The sequence below is a fragment of the Leopardus geoffroyi genome, chromosome D4 (genome assembly GCF_018350155.1).
Source record: "Leopardus geoffroyi isolate Oge1 chromosome D4, O.geoffroyi_Oge1_pat1.0, whole genome shotgun sequence".
In the NCBI taxonomy this organism is placed as follows: domain Eukaryota; kingdom Metazoa; phylum Chordata; class Mammalia; order Carnivora; family Felidae; genus Leopardus; species Leopardus geoffroyi.
In genome coordinates this window covers 12,148,515-12,166,421 of record NC_059342.1, presented here as the reverse complement: position 1 = coordinate 12,166,421, position 17,907 = coordinate 12,148,515, and the positions used below count along the sequence as shown (strand labels likewise).

At 47.8% G+C, this 17,907-nt stretch overlaps 1 protein-coding gene across 7 annotated transcripts in view; it reads left to right on the top strand.

The window, feature by feature from the left end:
- APBA1 (amyloid beta precursor protein binding family A member 1) overlaps positions 1-17,907 on the top strand; it is a 207,955-nt gene that overhangs the window by 130,824 nt on the left and 59,224 nt on the right. For all 7 annotated transcript variants that reach the window (XM_045469804.1, XM_045469803.1, XM_045469802.1 and 4 more), the window contains exon 2: positions 7,706-8,967. In XM_045469804.1, coding sequence (XP_045325760.1) covers positions 7,786-8,967 — 1,182 coding nt within the window. In that variant the 5' untranslated portion in view covers positions 7,706-7,785. The remainder of the gene's footprint in view (positions 1-7,705; positions 8,968-17,907) is intronic.

Below are 17,907 nucleotides of genomic sequence, written 5' to 3'. Positions count from 1 at the left end.
ACTGAATAGAGACTGAGAACAGGCTATGCCTGCAGTTGACAGACTAGGGCAATACGATGTCAAGTGGCTTCTGTCCTTGGAAGAGGAGAAATGTAGAAGTGGAGGCCCAGACAAGACAGACAGACAGGCAGACAGTCTTTTATGCCCATAATGTTTCCTGTGTGGATTTTCCATGTCAATTCCCTGGTCCCATGTAGCCTCTGGAGAAGGAGTACAGGGGGGCTGAGAAGACACAGCAGAGCCTGGTATAGTATTTCCCATTAGGGTGCCACCTCCGTGATGTTTACTATAGCTCTAGTATTTATTGTTTTACATCTGTCTTTAAGTGATTTTTTTGTCATCTGACAACATGGGCATCACACATTTGGTATCAGGGTCCCAGCAGGTAATAGATGGGGAACTCAAATTAGATAATATGCAGATAGGCAGATAATTGAATAGAGAGATCCCCACCACCCCTACCACCCATAAGCCTGAAGAAAATGGAAGGGAGCCATCATGTAAAGCCATTTGGAGCGGGCCCCTGCAAGGGAATCTGAGGATGTCCAGCCCACATGTTCTCTGCAAAGCAGAACAGGGTCAAGGACACAGCCCTGCGTTCCAACCACAGAGACCTCACCCTGGTTGACATCTGGCCATTCATCAATACTCCTTGGGTGCAAGTGCTCACCTCACTCTGAAATCATTACCAGTACTATCTATCAAGCCAAGCTTCCCAATTTCAGGCACAGGAATATCCAGGGAAACAAAATAATATTTCACTTGGGTAAGATGTGCTGTGTAAGGAGGCTTTCCTGACCATGTGAATCTATTTAAACTGGAAATGATTTTAGGATGGAGAAATGTGTGTTCTCTATCCATCTTAGCTCCCAGTATCATTACATTTAATTTCCAAATGAATCAAAGGAGATTAAGCTTTAATGAACTCTATTTTTTAAATTTCTGTCTTCTATCTGTCAGCCTTGTAAATAGATGCATTGAGTTTAGAAAGTTGATTTCCATGGGGTTCTCGTTGTCCTTTGGATTCGCAGTTGATCTAACTTCTAGAAGGAAAACATATTTATAGAGTAGGGATGATGGGTAAGAATACCTGGGTATTCTTATTCTGTCACCTTTTTTTTTTTAATGAGAACCATTAATCTCCCAGCCTGTGTGGATGGATGTGTGTGTGTGTGTGTGTGTGTGCGCGCGCGCGCGCGCGCACGCGCGCATGTATGCATACAGCATTGAGGGCACAATCCTGTTTGGCAACCAGAACTGATTGTTATTTTGGAGATTAATATATTACCACGGCCTCAGGGGCATCAGCAGCCCCTGCAGTGGCTTGGTGGCAGACATCGTGTTGACAGGAAATGTATGTGGATGGACGTGGATGCAGGTGGATTAGGACAGGTTACAGTCCAAAGAAATAGGACTTTCCTTCCAACGCTGGCAGGAGACAATGAGCAACATTCCTTAAGTCTACAGGAGCTATTTGTACTTCTTAAATGTACACAAAAATATAAAAACAAATACACGGGATCATATTGTTCTTTCTAGCTTTCTTTCCCCCAGGGGAGAGGATGGTTAGTACCATCAGTCCTATTCTTTTCCTGTGTCTCTGCCCCCCACCACCACATGTTTTCCTTCCACTTGTATCACTGTCCCCCAGACCTCCATGCTAACCACCTGATAGGACTTCTTTTGTTATTTTTCACAGTGCATTTTGTCTTCAGTCAGACCTATTTTCTAAAACTACTTCTGAAAATGTTAAAAGGGACAGTCTATTTTAAATTCTTATCAATGACTCCTTAAGGATAGATCAACCAAAGTCATTTACAGCCTTCCCTTCCATTAATCCCAAACCAACATGAGTCTCAGCTAACAGTCTGAGATACCTGGATTCAGCTGCTGAATTGTGAAATGTTCTATTTATAAATGGTGCACTGCAGCGGAGTTCCCTTCTTTTGTTAACCTTTTCTACCTGGCTGTAGAACATTCCAGTACTAAGGGCTAGAAAGGCACCTGTGCTTCACCACAGGCAGCCTGGATTCCCTCACTCCTAGAGCGAGGACAGCACAGAAACCCCTCTTCATGTTGTGTCAGAGCTCCTGCAGGAGGACTGTCTTGCCTCTGTCTTCCAGATCACACAACATTTTTTGTAGAGGGGGACTGATTTTCTTCATCCAGCTGCTTCTCCTCCCTTTGCCCTAGCCTCCAGAGGCACAAGGGTCCTAGTCAAGGCCATTGATTGGATGAAGGCACTCTTCTCCCAGGCCTCAGTTCTCAGATGCTTAAGAGCTCATGACATTAGACCCTGTAAGAACTGCAGCACTCATATGACTCACTAAGGGGATGCAGATGTGGTTGTTGTTCTAACTGTAGGCTCCTTTGGTGGCTTGAACCTATTTCTATTTTGTACAAGTATTATCATTATCAGCAGGTATTATAATTATTAGAGCCGTCTGCCCTTAAAGCCTGGAACCATGCATTAGAAACTCTTCTATGCTTTTTGCCTTTGCATGCTACCTGATACATATCTAATAAATGCCAACTGGATCAATACGTTCAAATGTAGGAAAACATTGGATCGCTAGAGTTCTTTGGGAACTTACAGAATCAGAAGAAGGTAGAGGAGGGGCACCTGGGTGGCTCAGTTGGTTGAGCGTCCGACTCTTAGTATCAGCTCAGGTCATGATCTCAGGGTCGTGGGATTGAGCCCTGTGTTGGGCTCCACGCTGAGCATGAAGCTTACTTGGGATTTTCTCTCTCTGTTTCTGTTCCTCTCCCAGGCCTACTCTCTTTTTTTTTCTCTCTCTCAAATAAAAATAATTTTGTTTACTAAAAAAAAGGGAAGAGGAAGGTGGAGGAGGTGCGTGGGTGGATGAGGGCAGCAAAGATTCATGAGAGAAAGAAGAAATGAGTTCTCCAGAGGCTAAGCATGCCAATGGCCAGAGGGCCCCAAATACTGAGGGCAAACAGATTTTTTCCTTTTAATCACTAAAACATCATTGACTACCAACTGTGCACCCTCTGTGCTTATCAGTGGGGAATCAAAGATAAGTGACAAGCCGTCTTTTCCTAAGGACTTCTTATTTATAAAGAATTGTTGCTTAGTGTGACAGGTGCTGTGCCATATATATGTATATATATACATATATATGTACACACACACACACACGTATACACATATCTTGTATGTGTGTGTGTGTGTGTGTGTGTATATATATATATATATACATATATATATATAATAGACAAAGTAAAGTGGGGAAAAAGTGAGGGGTTAATTAAACCTTATCACTCGGCTGATTGAAACCAGTCAGAGGCATACCAATACACTTGAGATAAAATCCCAACTCTTTACCATGATGTACCAGCCTTGCCAGCGCTTTCCATCTCCCCATCCTCATTTCCATCCACACCACCCCTTTTGCACTCACAAACATTGCTTCTGCCCTTGAACATAGCAAGTGCCTTCTTGCTCATGGCCCTGCCCTCAGATTTTTACACAGCCGCCCCCTTCCTTATCATTCGGGCGCCAGCTCAAACATCACCTCCTCTGGCCACTATCTACATAACTCCCTCTTCTTGGTGACCTGCTATGCCTTCACTGTTTCAGTTTCTTCATAAGACATTTCACTATTCGGATCTATCCTGTTTAGGTACTTACACAATCACTGTCTGTTCCCCTCTCTTTTCTCTTCACCTCCCTCCCCTTTGCCCCCACCCCATGCATAAAGTGGAGGCTTCAAGAATCAGAGAAGCCTGTCTACCTTGGTCACCACTCTGCCCCAGTGCCTCCCATTGCATGGAGGCTGGCATATAATAGACAGTCCTCAGGTGTGAACTTGCTCTGGGGAAGACAAGAAAGATTCACCGAAAATGAGAAAGATTTACCAAATCTAGGTGAAAAAATATGCTGAGAGTAGGGAAGGCAGTTAGGGTCAGCACTAGGGGTGTTAGAACATGGGGTGCTGGTGAAGTGTGGCATGACGTTGGAGGAGTGATGTGGCTCTTGGGCTTTGTTTGCAGGGAGTAGGACTCAAGAACGAAGAGCTAAAGCTGGACAGTGAGGGTAGGTGCCATTTCCAGCATCTCCATGGCTTATGTGCCCCGGGGCAATCACCTACCCCCATGGTGCCTCCATTTCCTCAGTTTTAGTTTTTGTATTTATTTTGACAGAGAGAGAGAGAGAGAGAGAGAGAGAGAGAGAGAACAAGTAGGTGAAGGGCAGAAAGAAGGAGAGACAAAATCCCAAGCAGGCTCTGCGCCATCAGCACAGAGCCCAACGCGGGGCTCCAACTCATGTACCGTGAGATCGTGACCTGAGCCAAGATGAAGAGCCAGATGCTTAACTGACAGAGCCACCCAGCGACCCCCATTTCCACAGTTTTAAAATAGCTGATAATTCTCCCTAGAAAGAGAGTAGAAGGGGGACTCTCTTCATAGGCTAGAGTGAGGATTAAACAAGTCATGGGGTAAAAATGCCTATGCGTGCCTGGTAGAGTTGGCTAAGCATTTGTACCGTGCACCAGAGGGGAACCATTAAAGAGTCTGAGAAATAGGGTTATGGGCTTCAGATTTGTATTTTGGAAAGATCATCCAGCTAGCCCTGGGGAAAATGGTCTGGAGGGGGCTGAGACATTAGCCAAGGAAATAATTGTGTAGGTGAGACGGACCAAGGCAAGAGAGTGGCAGTGAGGGGGATGCAGGAAGTAGGAAAACAACGGACTTGGTCATCAGTTTGGGCAAGGAGGTGAGGGGACGAGATTCTTTGCTTTTTAAGCACATACCGTGAAAAAGGTCTTTGTCCACATTTGAGTTTTTCCCTTTAGATTTCTCTAAGTAGAACTGCTGAGGTGAAGGTATGTTACCTTTTAAAGATTTTAATTCACCTTGCCAAGATCACAACCCAAACTATATTCTTGAAACTGTGACACTGAGTGAAATATAAATACTCCATGAATAAATACTCCCCTGAGGCTGGGGGATGGGGGTATGAGGACAATGCACTTAGAAATCTCCATGGTACGCTACAACATTATTTTAACGGTATTTCCCCCCAGAGGGTGGGCTTCTTGTAAATTTCTTGGCCATGATTTTGTGTACATACGTGCACGGAAACCCCATCTCCACTGAATCAGTAAGTGCTCTAGGAGAGGGCACCGTTTGCCATTTTTACCCAGAATAAACTAAAACTTCTTTTTAATACATATATCAATAGATGTTCATCAGTAAAATCTATTTTCACTGGAGACAGTGTTTTGGCCAATTCTACATGTGGTTATCATGAATTGTTGCATTGGCCATTCACATGCGTTGTCTGCTTTTTATTGTATTTCCAGCACTAACCACACACGGCTGACATATCTCAGGATAATGGTACCCAGGGAAGTGTTTGGTATGTTCAGGATCCCTCTCTGTGAACGCTTGCTTGGTGTCTGTGAGACTGAGATTTGTACATTAGTTTTTAATTTGTTGTCTTATCCAGAGAGTCTTCATAAAGGAAATGTGGGTACACTGTTCTTGTCTATGTGTTGTACTCAACTGGATATTTGTTTTGTATTTTCCATGATCCCTGCGAGGCCACTGAACCAGGGGCCTCAGCACCAATACCTGCCTCTTCTGTTCAAAGCATTAACCATCCATCAAAGTCTGAACAGAGCCTCGTACTTGCTTTTGGAAAACTTTCTCATGCCTAGGCCTAGTTCCTCTTCTCAGGTATTAGTGAGGAGAGGCCACAATTTTCATGAGGAGACTGGGTCTCATTTGTATGAAGTGGGACTCCTGTCAAGGAAAGCAAGCAAGAAGGATTGACCATCTCTAGTAAACCATCGTTTTCTTCTGGCGTGTCAGTCAGCCAAGGGGAGGGAAGGGGGTGGATCCATGAAAAAATGGGGGAAGAGGATATTTCTGCTTAAAGGTCAACTTGGTAGCTCCAAATGCCTTCCTTTACTGCTGAGATTGTCATAGTGCTGGAAGGAAATTCCCATGGTTGTGGTGGGGAGCTGAGTAGAATACATTCCATTGCAATATTAGACAGTCAATCGAATGCCTCCTGGAGCTTTCTGCTAGCTCCATTAAAGAGTTCACATCCCAGGGCGCCTGGGTGGCTCATTCGGTTAAGCGTCCGACTTCGGCTCAGGTCATGATCTCACAGTTCATGAGTTCGACAGCTGTGCTGTCAGCTTAGAGCCTGGAGCCTGCTTCAGATTCTCCCATCTCCCTCTTTCTCTGCCCCTCCCCTGCTTGTGCTCACTCACTCTCTCTCTCTCTTTCAAAAATGAATAAACATTAAAAAATAATTTTAAAAAAAAGAGTTCATGCCCATCCATTTTGTCCAATTGTAACGTGGGTTCTCTAAACACTATAAGAAAAGCCTCCTTATTATTGAACCCATTTATTGCAGGTGTCTTGAAATCATATGGATCCTACCTGTTTTTGTTATTCTGTACATCCTTTGTATTTATTTCCATACACTGGACACATTATACCATAAATAAGCATAATAATATGTGATAAGAATAAGTGAGAGAAGTTGAAACCAAATCTGTCTCTACAGGTTTCTCTGGAAGTAGGTAGAGACATACCTATATTTTTTTGAATGTTTACTTATTTGGGGGGCGGGAGGGGAGGCGGCAGAGAGAGAGGGAAAGAGACCAAGCAGCCTCCATGCTCAGCGTGGAGCCCGATGTAGGGCTCGATCCCACGACCATGAGATCATGACCTGAGCCAAGGAAGTCAAGAGCTGGGCACTTAACTGACTGAGCCACCCAGGCGCCCGAGACATACCCATATTTTTAAGAAATTAGCCATAATTTTCACATACCTAGTACCGGCTATCATGGTAATGCATAGAGTCAAAGAATTTTTAGGTCCAGGGTATATGGGAAGTACACTAGTTAGTGTTTCTTTAAGTGTATTTGTCAGAACATTGGCCTCTAGGGGAAAAAAGTGGGGGGGGGTCCTAGTCACACAAATTTGGGAACCCCCACATCTTGTGTCTTACTCCTAGATTCTTCACAATGAAAAGTCAACTGTAAGTCAGCATTTCCCAAACTTACTTGACCACAGAGTCTTTGCCCTGTGGAACAGCTGTAGGAAATGAGTGGGTTCTCACAGTGGAGGCTCAGAAAATTAAGCCACCGGTCCCAGGTAACAGAGCCGGTAATGACAGACAGGACAAGAACCCTCTGAGGGTAGGTAGCCTGCCTCCGAATGGCTGTATATTTGTATTGACAGCAATAGCTCAAAACATTTCGAGATGATTTTTTCCCCTTGAAATTTATTTAAAGAACCGTTTCTAAAGTATCCAGGATCCTAGTTTAATTTGGAGAGATTTATCCCTTAGCAGATGGAAAATGTGTCAATTGGCTCATTCAATTTAGTAGTACTCTTTATTCATATGCATCAGAAATGGAACCTGAATAGTAAGCTTGGTGGAGGGAAAACAAACCGCTCGCGAGGCTCTCAGTCTGAGGGGTGGGGAAAGGAGAAAGCCAGCAAGCAGTTAGACAAGTAGATATGTAATTACAAATTATGATACATGCAATGCAGAAAATGAACTGTGTGCTGTCGGGCTGAGTTTAAATTTGCAATCTTTTTTTTTTAATTGACCCGGATTCAGAAGGGGTCAATAGCAGCTGTTTTTACGTTTCTCTGGGTGCTCAGCCCAGAACAGTGTGAAGCTCGTTAACAGCCCCTCCCCTTCTTGTCTTCCCAGCCGGGTGGAGCAAAATGAGCACGCAGTGAGCCGGCCCAGCCTCTGGCCCAGCCTCTCTCCCAGCCGGCCCGACGCCCACCATGAACCACTTGGAGGGCTCCGCGGAGGCGGAGGTGACCGACGAGGCGGCAGGCGGGGAGGTGAACGAGTCGGTGGAGGCTGACCTGGAGCACCCCGAGGTGGAGGAGCAGCAGCAGCGCTATGCGGGCCGTCCCGGGCGCGGGCGCGCCGTCGAGGACCCGCGCGCCCCGCCGGGGCAGCAGGAGGAGGAGGAGCGCGGGGAGTGCCTGGCGCGCTCGGCCAGCACGGAGAGCGGCTTCCACAACCACACGGACACGGCCGAGGGCGACGTGATTGCCGCGGCCCGCGACGGCTACGACGCGGAGCGCGCGCAGGACCCCGAAGACGAGAGCGCCTACGCCGTGCAGTACCGGCCCGAGGCCGAGGAGTACACGGAGCAGGCGGAGGCCGAGCACGCCGAGGCCACGCACCGCCGCGCGCTGCCCAACCACCTGCACTTCCACTCGCTGGAGCACGAGGAGGCGATGAACGCGGCCTACTCGGGCTACGTGTACACGCACCGGCTGTTCCACCGCGGCGAGGACGAGCCCTACGCGGAGCCCTATGCCGACTACGGGGGCCTCCAGGAGCACGTGTACGAGGAGATCGGGGACGCGCCCGAGCTGGAGGCGCGCGACGGGCTGCGGCTGTACGAGCAGGAGCGCGACGAGGCCGCCGCGTATCGCCAGGAGGCCCTGGGCGCGCGGCTGCACCACTACGACGAGCGCTCCGACGGCGAGTCCGACAGCCCGGAGAAGGAGGCGGAGTTCGCGCCCTACCCGCGTATGGACAGCTACGAGCAGGAGGAGGACATCGATCAGATCGTGGCCGAGGTCAAGCAGAGCATGAGCTCGCAGAGCCTCGACAAGGCGGCCGAGGACATGCCAGAGGCCGAGCAGGACCTGGAGCGCGCCCCCACCCCGGGCGGGGGCCGCCCTGACAGCCCCGAGCTGCAGGCGCTGGCGGGGCAGCAGCGGGCGGCGGGCACCGCGGGCGGCGAGGCGGGGCAGCGGTACAGCAAGGAGAAAAGGGATGCCATCTCGCTGGCCATCAAGGACATCAAAGAGGCCATCGAGGAGGTGAAAACCAGGACCATCCGTTCGCCTTACACCCCCGACGAGCCCAAAGAGCCCATCTGGGTCATGCGCCAGGACATTAGCCCCACCAGGGATTGTGACGACCAGAGGCCGGTGGATGGAGATGTAAGTACGCGCGGGTTTGGGCTCCAGCTGCGCGCGTGGCCTTGCTTGCCGGCGGGAAATGACTTCGCGAGAAAAGGGGTCCTGGGGTGGGGGGACGCTAAAATCGCGCCCACGTGGAGCCTCGGAAGCAGCTTGTGTTTCAGCACCCCTGAGTGAAACGCAGGTGGATCGGCGTTTAAGTGTTGAAGGCACTTACCAGACCTTTAGAGGGATGGCTGTAAATCGGCGGTTCTCAAATGGTGCCTGGAACATGTGTTCAGAAATTGATTTCTAGACACGTCACACTCTTCCCACCCCTCATTTCTCAGTTAGAAGCCCCAGGGGTGGGACACGAGGATTTTATTTTTAAAAATTTTTTAACATTTATTTTGGAGAGAGACAAAGCACGAGCAGGGGAGGGGCGGGGGGGGGGGGGGGGCAGACAGAATTCTAAGCAGGCTCCAGCTCTGAGCTGTCAGCACAGAGCCCAATGCGGGCCTCAAACCCACAGGAACCGTGAGATCATGACCTGAGCCGAAGTCAGAGGTTTAACCGAGCCACCCAGGCGCCCCGAGAATTTGTAATTTTCACATCAAGTAAAAACCACATGTGGGTTGAGCAAGGAGAGACTCGGTTGGAAATGCTTTTTTGCAAAGGGGAGAAAGGTTCTTTTGTAACAGGGGATGGGCGGGCATATAGCGGTCACATGCCATGACAGGCAGAATATTTTAAATAAAGCACAGGTTTTGGCTCTTGCTTTGTATTAACTCTTCATAACCTAAATTCTCTGGCTGTAGAATCTGCAAGGTTCTCTGTGGCTGGGCAAAAAGAGGGTCTCTTTTATAGGGAGGAGCAAAGTGGGCTAGAAAGAAGGAGGCATGGGGAACAGGGGTGAAAGCGTGGCTTGAATGCCTTGCAGACAAGAGTGTGTTTGAACTGGAGGCCAGCTTGTTCCCACCCAGAGGGGCCCTTGAGGAAGGACTGTAGGCTGGCTAAAAGTTCAAGGACCTGGAGGAACAAAAAAGGTTCAGGCAAAGATTAATTAACCGACATTTTGTTCTGACTGATGGACAGTCAGCTAATCATTTTTCAGGCAAAAAAAGTGAATTTGAAGGGTCTTTGTCTGACCTTGTCATAGGTAATCAAGGGGACTCCTGTGAGTCTTAGGTGAGTCATGGCGGGGGGGGGGGGGGGGGGGGGAGGGGGTGGTCTTTGCAGTAAGCTATTTCCAGGACACAAAAGGGTAGGGGGGAGGTTTCGTTACCTTTGCTGTTTTCCAGAATCACAGGGCTCAGGTGAAGTTGAGGGTCAACTAACAGGGTCCCAGGTGGTACTGATGCTGTTGGCCACAGGACCACCACTTGAGAGCCACTTTCTTAAAGTAATCCCTTAACAGTTTGGAACCACCATTGTGGCACCTTTTGGAGGGCATCAAGGGAATCCTTCTGAGGTTTTTCCTGCCAGAAGTTTCTGCAGTTTTTCACCCACACTGTGCCTCACGTTGTGGCTTGCAGTAAGGGAGCCCGGGCACCCTTCTCCACAAAAGTCCTGTTTGGGGTTTTAAACTGAATTGTGCTTCGTTGGGAAAATGTACAGAAGGCTCTTGCTGCCCCTGCTAATGTTTTATTTTCCATTTTTGAAATATCTAAGAAATTTGATAAGCTGGTGAGCTTGGATGTCACAGTCCATTCAAAATAAATCGAGAAGGCTAACCTTTGCCTCCACAGCCTGGCACTAAAGCTTCTCTTGAATAATTTTTAGGCATTTTCATTTAAAATGGGAGCTCGGACTAAAAGAAGGTTTAGGAGGTTAAATCCAATTTCATTTAATTCTGCATCCTGTGGTTGCACCAGGTTATTTCTCAGTCCATGTTTTGGAGTGAGAAGCCATTATTGGAAGCTGTTTGTTCGTTCGACTTATGCACGAAGGGCTTTAGAGGTCAGGGGTATCGTTCACCTCCTCTTTCAGTAACAGTCAACATTTGCTGGTAGCTAATTAAATCGCTGGCACCTTTCAGGAAAGGTGGGAAACTGGTTGGGAATGGAGCTGCGTCCTCCCCAGCAGGGGGGCAGCATTGAATCAGGTAGTTCAGCGACGCTCTGCGTCTCCCTTCTGTTGTCACATGCCAACAGTGAAAGACAGGTGCGCTCACATGTAGTCTTCCCCTTGGCCTCCAGCTGCCGCCAGGTTCCTTCTGGCAAGAAGGGAAATACGGCAGCATTTTGCAAATGTAGGGGAAGTGGAGCGGATTTTCAAAAGTAAGGAGATGGTCGGGGTGCCTGGGTGGCTCAGTCGGTTAAGCGTCCGACTTGGGCTCAGGTCATGATCTCTGTGGTGTGTGGGTTCAAGCCCCGCGTCCGGCTCTGTGCTGACAGCTCAGAGCCTGGAGCCTGCTTTGGATTCTGTATCTCCCCCTCTCTCTCTCTCTGCCACTCCCCCACTTACCCCTGTCTGTCTGTTTGTCTCTCTCAAAACAAAATAAACATTAAAAATTTTTCAAAAAAAGAGTAAGAAGGTGGCAAGAGACTGGGTTCTACATCCTTTTAGAAACTCGGGGGGCGCCTGGGTGGCGCAGTCGGTTAAGCGTCCGACTTCAGCCAGGTCACGATCTCGCGGTCCGTGAGTTCGAGCCCCACGTCGGGCTCTGAGCTGATGGCTCGGAGCCTGGAGCCTGTTTCCGATTCTGTGTCTCCCTCTCTCTCTGCCCCTCCCCCGTTCATGCTCTGTCTCTCTCTGTCCCAAAAATAAATGAACGTTGAAAAAAAAAAAATTAAAAAAAAAAAAAAACTCAGAAAGCCATCGGGAAAGAAGTAGCAAGAGCATTAAGTCCAGTTGCTGTCTTTTTTCTCACATACACTAGCTCCTTGACGTAACCGACTTCACCCTGTGGACCCTGCAGCCTCACGACGAACCCACAACACGGCCCACATTGGGGCTGGGGCTTGCTTTGATTCATTTGAACTGGGAGAACAACTTAAGCCTCTTACACGATGTTTCATTCAAAAGCTAGAATTATGATAGGATATCGGATTATGCGTTAGAAATTCATTCTGTCAGAAATTCAGCTTGATGGTCAGAGATTGGTGAGTAGGGCTTACTAGGTTATGAAGAGTTAATGCAAAGCAAAAGCCAAAACCTGTGCTTTAGTTAAAATACTCTGCCTGTCATTTTTAAGCTGTTTGGATTTGTGGGTTTTATTCCATCTGTCTTGCCACATTCATAGGAAGGACCTTACGGGCACCTGGGTGGTTCAGTTGTTTGAGCGTTTCGCTTCGGCTCAGGTCGTGATCTCATGGTTCATGAGTTCAAGCCCCGCATCGGGCTCTCTGCTGTCAGCACAGAGCCCACTTTGGATCTTCTGTCCTCCTCGCTCTCTGCCCCTCCCTCCCTCCATCTCTCTCTCTCTCTCTGTCTCTCTCTCTCTCAAAAATAAAACATTAAAAGGTTTTTTTTAAAAAAGGAAAGATCTTCATTTCTTACCTCTTGGATGGCATCATGAGAGGAAAATAGAAGTATATACATTATGTTGATTTCCATCTTAGCATCAAAAAATAGTTACTGAATGCTCTGTGTATGCTATTGTAGAAAATGAAAAAGCACAGTTAAAAAAGTGTGGCCCAAAGTCTGCCGGGAGAGTGTATTTTTGTTAAAAATACAAATTACTGCCTTTCCTTTCCAAATCGGAATACCTAGGGTGGGGGCCAGGGATATGTTTTGGTTTTGTTTGCTTTGGTTTATTTCGTTTTGTAAATTCTCCCTGTGATTCTAAAACATATAAAAGATTAAGAACCACTGATTCGCAGGAAACGAATGTATCCTCTGGACATTCGGCCCATGCGAGATCTGTGGTTTTGAGACTTCGCTAAATCTTTTATTAGCCCAGGTCTGGTTTTAGCAAAGGGGACTGTCCCCTTGTGATCGTGGTCAGCAGACCTGGACAAGGGGCCTTGGATTTCTTGCTGTAGGAGCAGTGCATTGTCAAATGGCATGATAAGAAACTACAGTGAGTAAATAGAAGGAAATAAAAACCACCTGCATTACCAACGTGTCAGAGAGAACCGCTGATGGCTGCATCTGCTTCCGAGTTTTGCTCTTTCCCGGAGCAAAGTGGCATTTGTTTGTGAGCGAGTCGTATGGAATGTGAAAATGGGATTGCTCATTAGCCAGAACTTGAACATATACTAGAGGCCCAGCACTGATCGAAAATAATTGTTTTCAGGGGCGCCTGGGTGGCTCAGTCAGTCAGTTAAGGGTCTGACTTCGGCTCAGGTTATGATCTCATGGCTCGTGGGTTCCAGCCCTGCGTCAGGCTCTGTGCTGACAGCTCGGAGCCTGGAGCCTGCTTCGGATTCTGCGTCTCCCTCTCTCTCTGCCCCTCCCCTGCTTGCGTTGTCTCTCTCAAAAATAAATAAACGTTGAAAAAAATTTTTTAAAAGAAAATACTTGTTTCTGGAAAATTGTACCAATACTTAAGTGCTTTGCTTCTAGTAAAGATTTCTCTATTCCTCGTCTGTTTGAAAACTACCTCCCAAACCCCTTCTGGAAAAATCGTTAAGGAATGACCAGTTCTGAAAAATTTCACAATCTCCCAGTCTCTCTTTAGCCAACAGAAATCGTTGTGCGGGGCACCTGGATGGCTCAGTTGGTTAAGTGTCTGAATCTTGATTTCGGCCCAGGTCATGACCTCACTCACGGTTCATGAGTTCGAACCCCCCATCAGGCTCTGCGGTGACAGAGTTCGAGCCCCGTGTCAGCACAGAGGCTGACAGTTCCGAGCCTGCTTGGTATTCTCTCTCTCCCTCTCTCTTTCTGCCCCTCCCCTTCAATCTCTCTCTCTCTCTCTCTCTCTCAAAACTAAAACTTAAAAACTCGTTCTGAGTAGAGAACACAGCATGGTGGAATCAGAGAGACGGGGAGTAACAGGCATCCGGCGTCATTTGGAGGGTCGTGGCTGTTTTGAGTGGGTGTTGTGCAGCTGGCAATGGTGTTTATCTCTACTCACAGAGCTGCACTAAAAGGACGGTGAAGTAAGAAAAAGATGTAAAGCCACAAGCACCAGGAGACAGCAGCAGAAAAGAACACACTGCCAGGACCCCCAAGTGGGGCTGGCTGCAGGAGACCTTGGTGCTCCCCGGGGCTTCCAGTCGTCCTCTTCCTTCAGGCACAGGGAGCCCGGTGCCGCTCTCGCCCACCCCCTGGAAGTCGGGCGTGGCCTCTGACGTGGGAGTGGTGATGTGCGATGCTCCTTCTGAGCAGGAGCCCTGAAGCCTCACGTTAAGATGACGGGGTCAGAGGCGCCTGGGTGGCTCGGTCGGTTGGGCGTCCGACTTCGGCTCGGGTCGCGATCTCGCAGTTCACGAGTTCTAGCCCTGCATCGGGCTTTGTGCTGACAGCTTGAAACCTGCTTCTGAGTCTGTGTCTCCCTCTCTCTCTGCCCCTCCCCCACTCGTGCTGTCTCTGTCTCTGTCTCTCAAATATAAATAAAAATATGGAAAAAAAAAAAAACATGATGGGGCATAAGATGGCGGAACCTCTCTCAGCACGGGTCCCGAGGGACCGTGATGAGCAGGGCTCCCTGATGACCCTGGGGACATGTAGCATGAGAGAGGAATACACTTGTGTTGTTCTAAGCCTTGGGGATGTGGATTGGTTGTTACACAGCCTGGCCTGATTAATACCGACTAATACACTGATAGGTTTCTGTTGACTCTGCTAAATGTCTGTGAGGATTCGTGCCATGAATTCCCCCAGAAAGGCTCAGGAATTAGAGACCCCGCATACCTCAGGTGGCTGGCATATGGCTGAAAAAAAAAAAAAAAAAAAAAAAGATGGTTTGGAAAGTCTGTCACCAGAAACATTAGATTCCTTCTCCTGCCCAGGCGCCAGGTTACCACCCCCTGCCCCCCGGCCCCACAAAGGGTGGGAGGTTTACTGTAAAGGAAAGGGTGACTCAGAGAAGCCTTGGACCTAGGGACACTAGTCACCGCTGAAAATGGGAATGAGGCACCTTGGAGAACACAGGGCCTACTAAGTAGTGAGAGAGGCTGAGAATGCCTTAGAATTCTTAGCTGTCAGGCTTAGAACCCACCCGCCCCTGGCCCCTTGCAGGAGGTTAGAGTATTCCCCTCCTCCGCATCCCCCCGCCCAGAGGAGACAGGCCCAAGAGCAACTAACTACAGATAGTCATGTTTGGGGCTTTCCCGACAGAACACTTGGGTCCCCGCCTGATCTCACCGCAGTGAAGTTTCCTGCCTCTCGTGAATCTTCCAGTGGGCTTTTTGGAGCCCCACTGTTGTTAAATGAGTGGACACCCAAGGCTCACCAAACATCTGAAGAACATCTATAACAAGAAAGACAAAGACACAAAAAAGCAAACGGAGCAAGGTACTTGAAGAAATAAAAGCAGTGCGCTGAGCGAGGGAAAACCGTAAGATACTTATTAGTATCCTCAGAAAGGAGAAAATAAGGGAGCCATCGAATTAGAATAGGACACCATCAGGGCACCTGGGCAGCTAGGTCCGTTGAGCATCCAACTTCGGCTCAGGTCATGATGTCACAGCTTGTGAGTTCCAGCCCCATGTCGGGCTCTGTGCTGACAGCTCAGCCTGGAGCCTGTTTCGGATTCTGTGTCTCCCTCTCTCTCTGCCTCTAACACACTTGCATTCTCTCTCAAAAATAAATAAACGTTAAAAAAAAAAAAAGAATAGGATGCCATCTTTAAAAAAAAAATTCCTGCCCCCAATTTTTTGACTAGCAAATATGATAGCAGAAATTAAAAATTTTAAAAATCTTTCAGTAGGAAGAGGACAAAGTTGAGGGAATCATCCAGAAAGTAGAACAATGAAGGCAAAAGGAATGGAAAGTAAGTAAGAACATAGATAAAATGGAGAAATTGTGAAACAAAAGATGTTGACAACTGCCGGCAAAAAGATTGCCCTGGGTACCTAGAACAATGATGTAAAAATTAAAAAAGGCAGGGGGCACAGAAATTTCAGAACAGACAGGAGGAAGAGAGGATCCTGCGGGCTTGCCAAGAAGTTATAACAGGTCCCAAATGGTCAGGAATCACCGTCATTTGATCACCCTCAAAATGGTATTGATCTTCTCAAAAGCAATGCTGGAAACTGGCAGGCCTACACACCCCTAATTTCCAGTTGAGTGTGAAGGTGGAATCAACATGTTTTCAGATACGCAGGTTCCCAGGAAATTTACATCCCATGTACCTTTGCTCAGGAGGCTACTAGAGGATTGCTCCCCGAGAAGGGAGCATAATTCAAGAAAGAATATGGGGTGCCTGGGTTGCTCAGGAGGTTAAGCATCCCACTTTGGCTCAGGTCATGATCTCATCATTCGTGAGTTCGAGCCCCACGTCGGACTCTGTACTAACAGTGCGGAGCCTGCTTAGGATTCTGTCTCTGTCTCCCTCTCTCTGCCCCTCCCCCACTTGCACTCACTCTGTCTCTCTCTCTCTCTCAAAACAAATAAACTTAAAAAAAAAAAAGCTTGGGGGAATGAGGTCCCACACAGGAAAGAAACAGAGGGACTCCCCTGGGTGATGGAGAAGGAGATCCCAGATGACAGCTGTGTAGAGGGACAGGGCATAAGCCAGTGCAGTGTGGGCCAGAACCCGGAGGGTTTCCACAAAGTCTGGAAGTGAGAGATTTCCTGATATATTTGTACCGAGAGGAATCTTCGATTGTTTTAGCAGAGTTTGGCATAAATTATCGATGAGTACGCAGAAAACGAAGCAAATGGAAAAAGCGCAGTTATTTGCGCGAAAAACAATTGTTACACAGGCAAGAAATGCAATAATATACCGCGTGTGTCTCAGCAGGGAGGAGCATAGGCGTAGTCTTCAGAGTATAAACGCTGAACATTGATTCGCCGGAAATCATGACATGACGAGGATGCGGGAAGGTATAGTGTAAAAGAGGTAAATCCTGGTCTCTTATAGATGCCAAGAAATAATGGCTAAAATCGAAAAGTTAAGGTGAGGTAGCACGAGCGTGGAAGATCCCAGAAGGAATGCTGAAAGACTGGGCAATGAGGCCATGGAGGGAGGAAAAATGGGGAAGGGGACGATGGTGTTTGCCAAAAGCCTGACTTTTCAAACTGTATTCACCCATTTCTTTGCCTTAAATGAAAAATATAAAAGAGTAGGGGTGCCTGGGTGGCTCAGTCAGTAAGCGTCCGACTTCAGCTCAGGTCATGATCTCGGGGTTCATGAGTTCGAGCCCCGCGTCAGGCTCTGTGCTGACAGCTCGGAGCCTGGAACCTGCTTTGGATTCTGTGTCTCCCTCTGTCTCTGCTCCTCCCCCACTCATGCTCTGTCTCTCTCTCAAAAATAAACATTTAAAAAAAATTTTTTTAAATATAAAAGAGTAGAATCCCTCAGAGATCATTCATGTACAGCATCATCTCAATGATACTGTCCATTTTCTTGACAAAAGAGAGAAAAGCCAACATCTCTATTCACACGATTTATAGAAAATGTGTCATATGGTCACTGTGTCATATGGTGAGACACATGTAAGGTTTTGTGTGTGAAGCACGCACACTTCCATTTGGCTCACCTCCACACACAGAAGAGTAAAGAAGGAAAAGTAGGTCAAGGCGGAGGGTTGAAGAACACTAATTGGGAAGTGGATTTGCACCTTGACAGTGAAAAGTTTGAAGAGTTCAGGAGCTGTGGGCTGGATAACGGGCACTGAGTCTGGAAACCACTGAGCATGTATGGGAGGACGTGAAGCAGGGATACTATTCACCACAGTGGGAACAGCGCCGGCTGAGGTCAAATGTGGATGCGCTGATTCCTCAGATTTGTATACTTATTTAGGTTCATGGTTTTTTTTATTTTGAGAGAGAGCACAAGTAGAGGAGGGGCAGAGAGAGAGGGAGAGAGAGAATCCCAAGAAGGCTCCTCTTGTCAGCATAGAGCCCGATGTGGGGCTCAATCCCAGG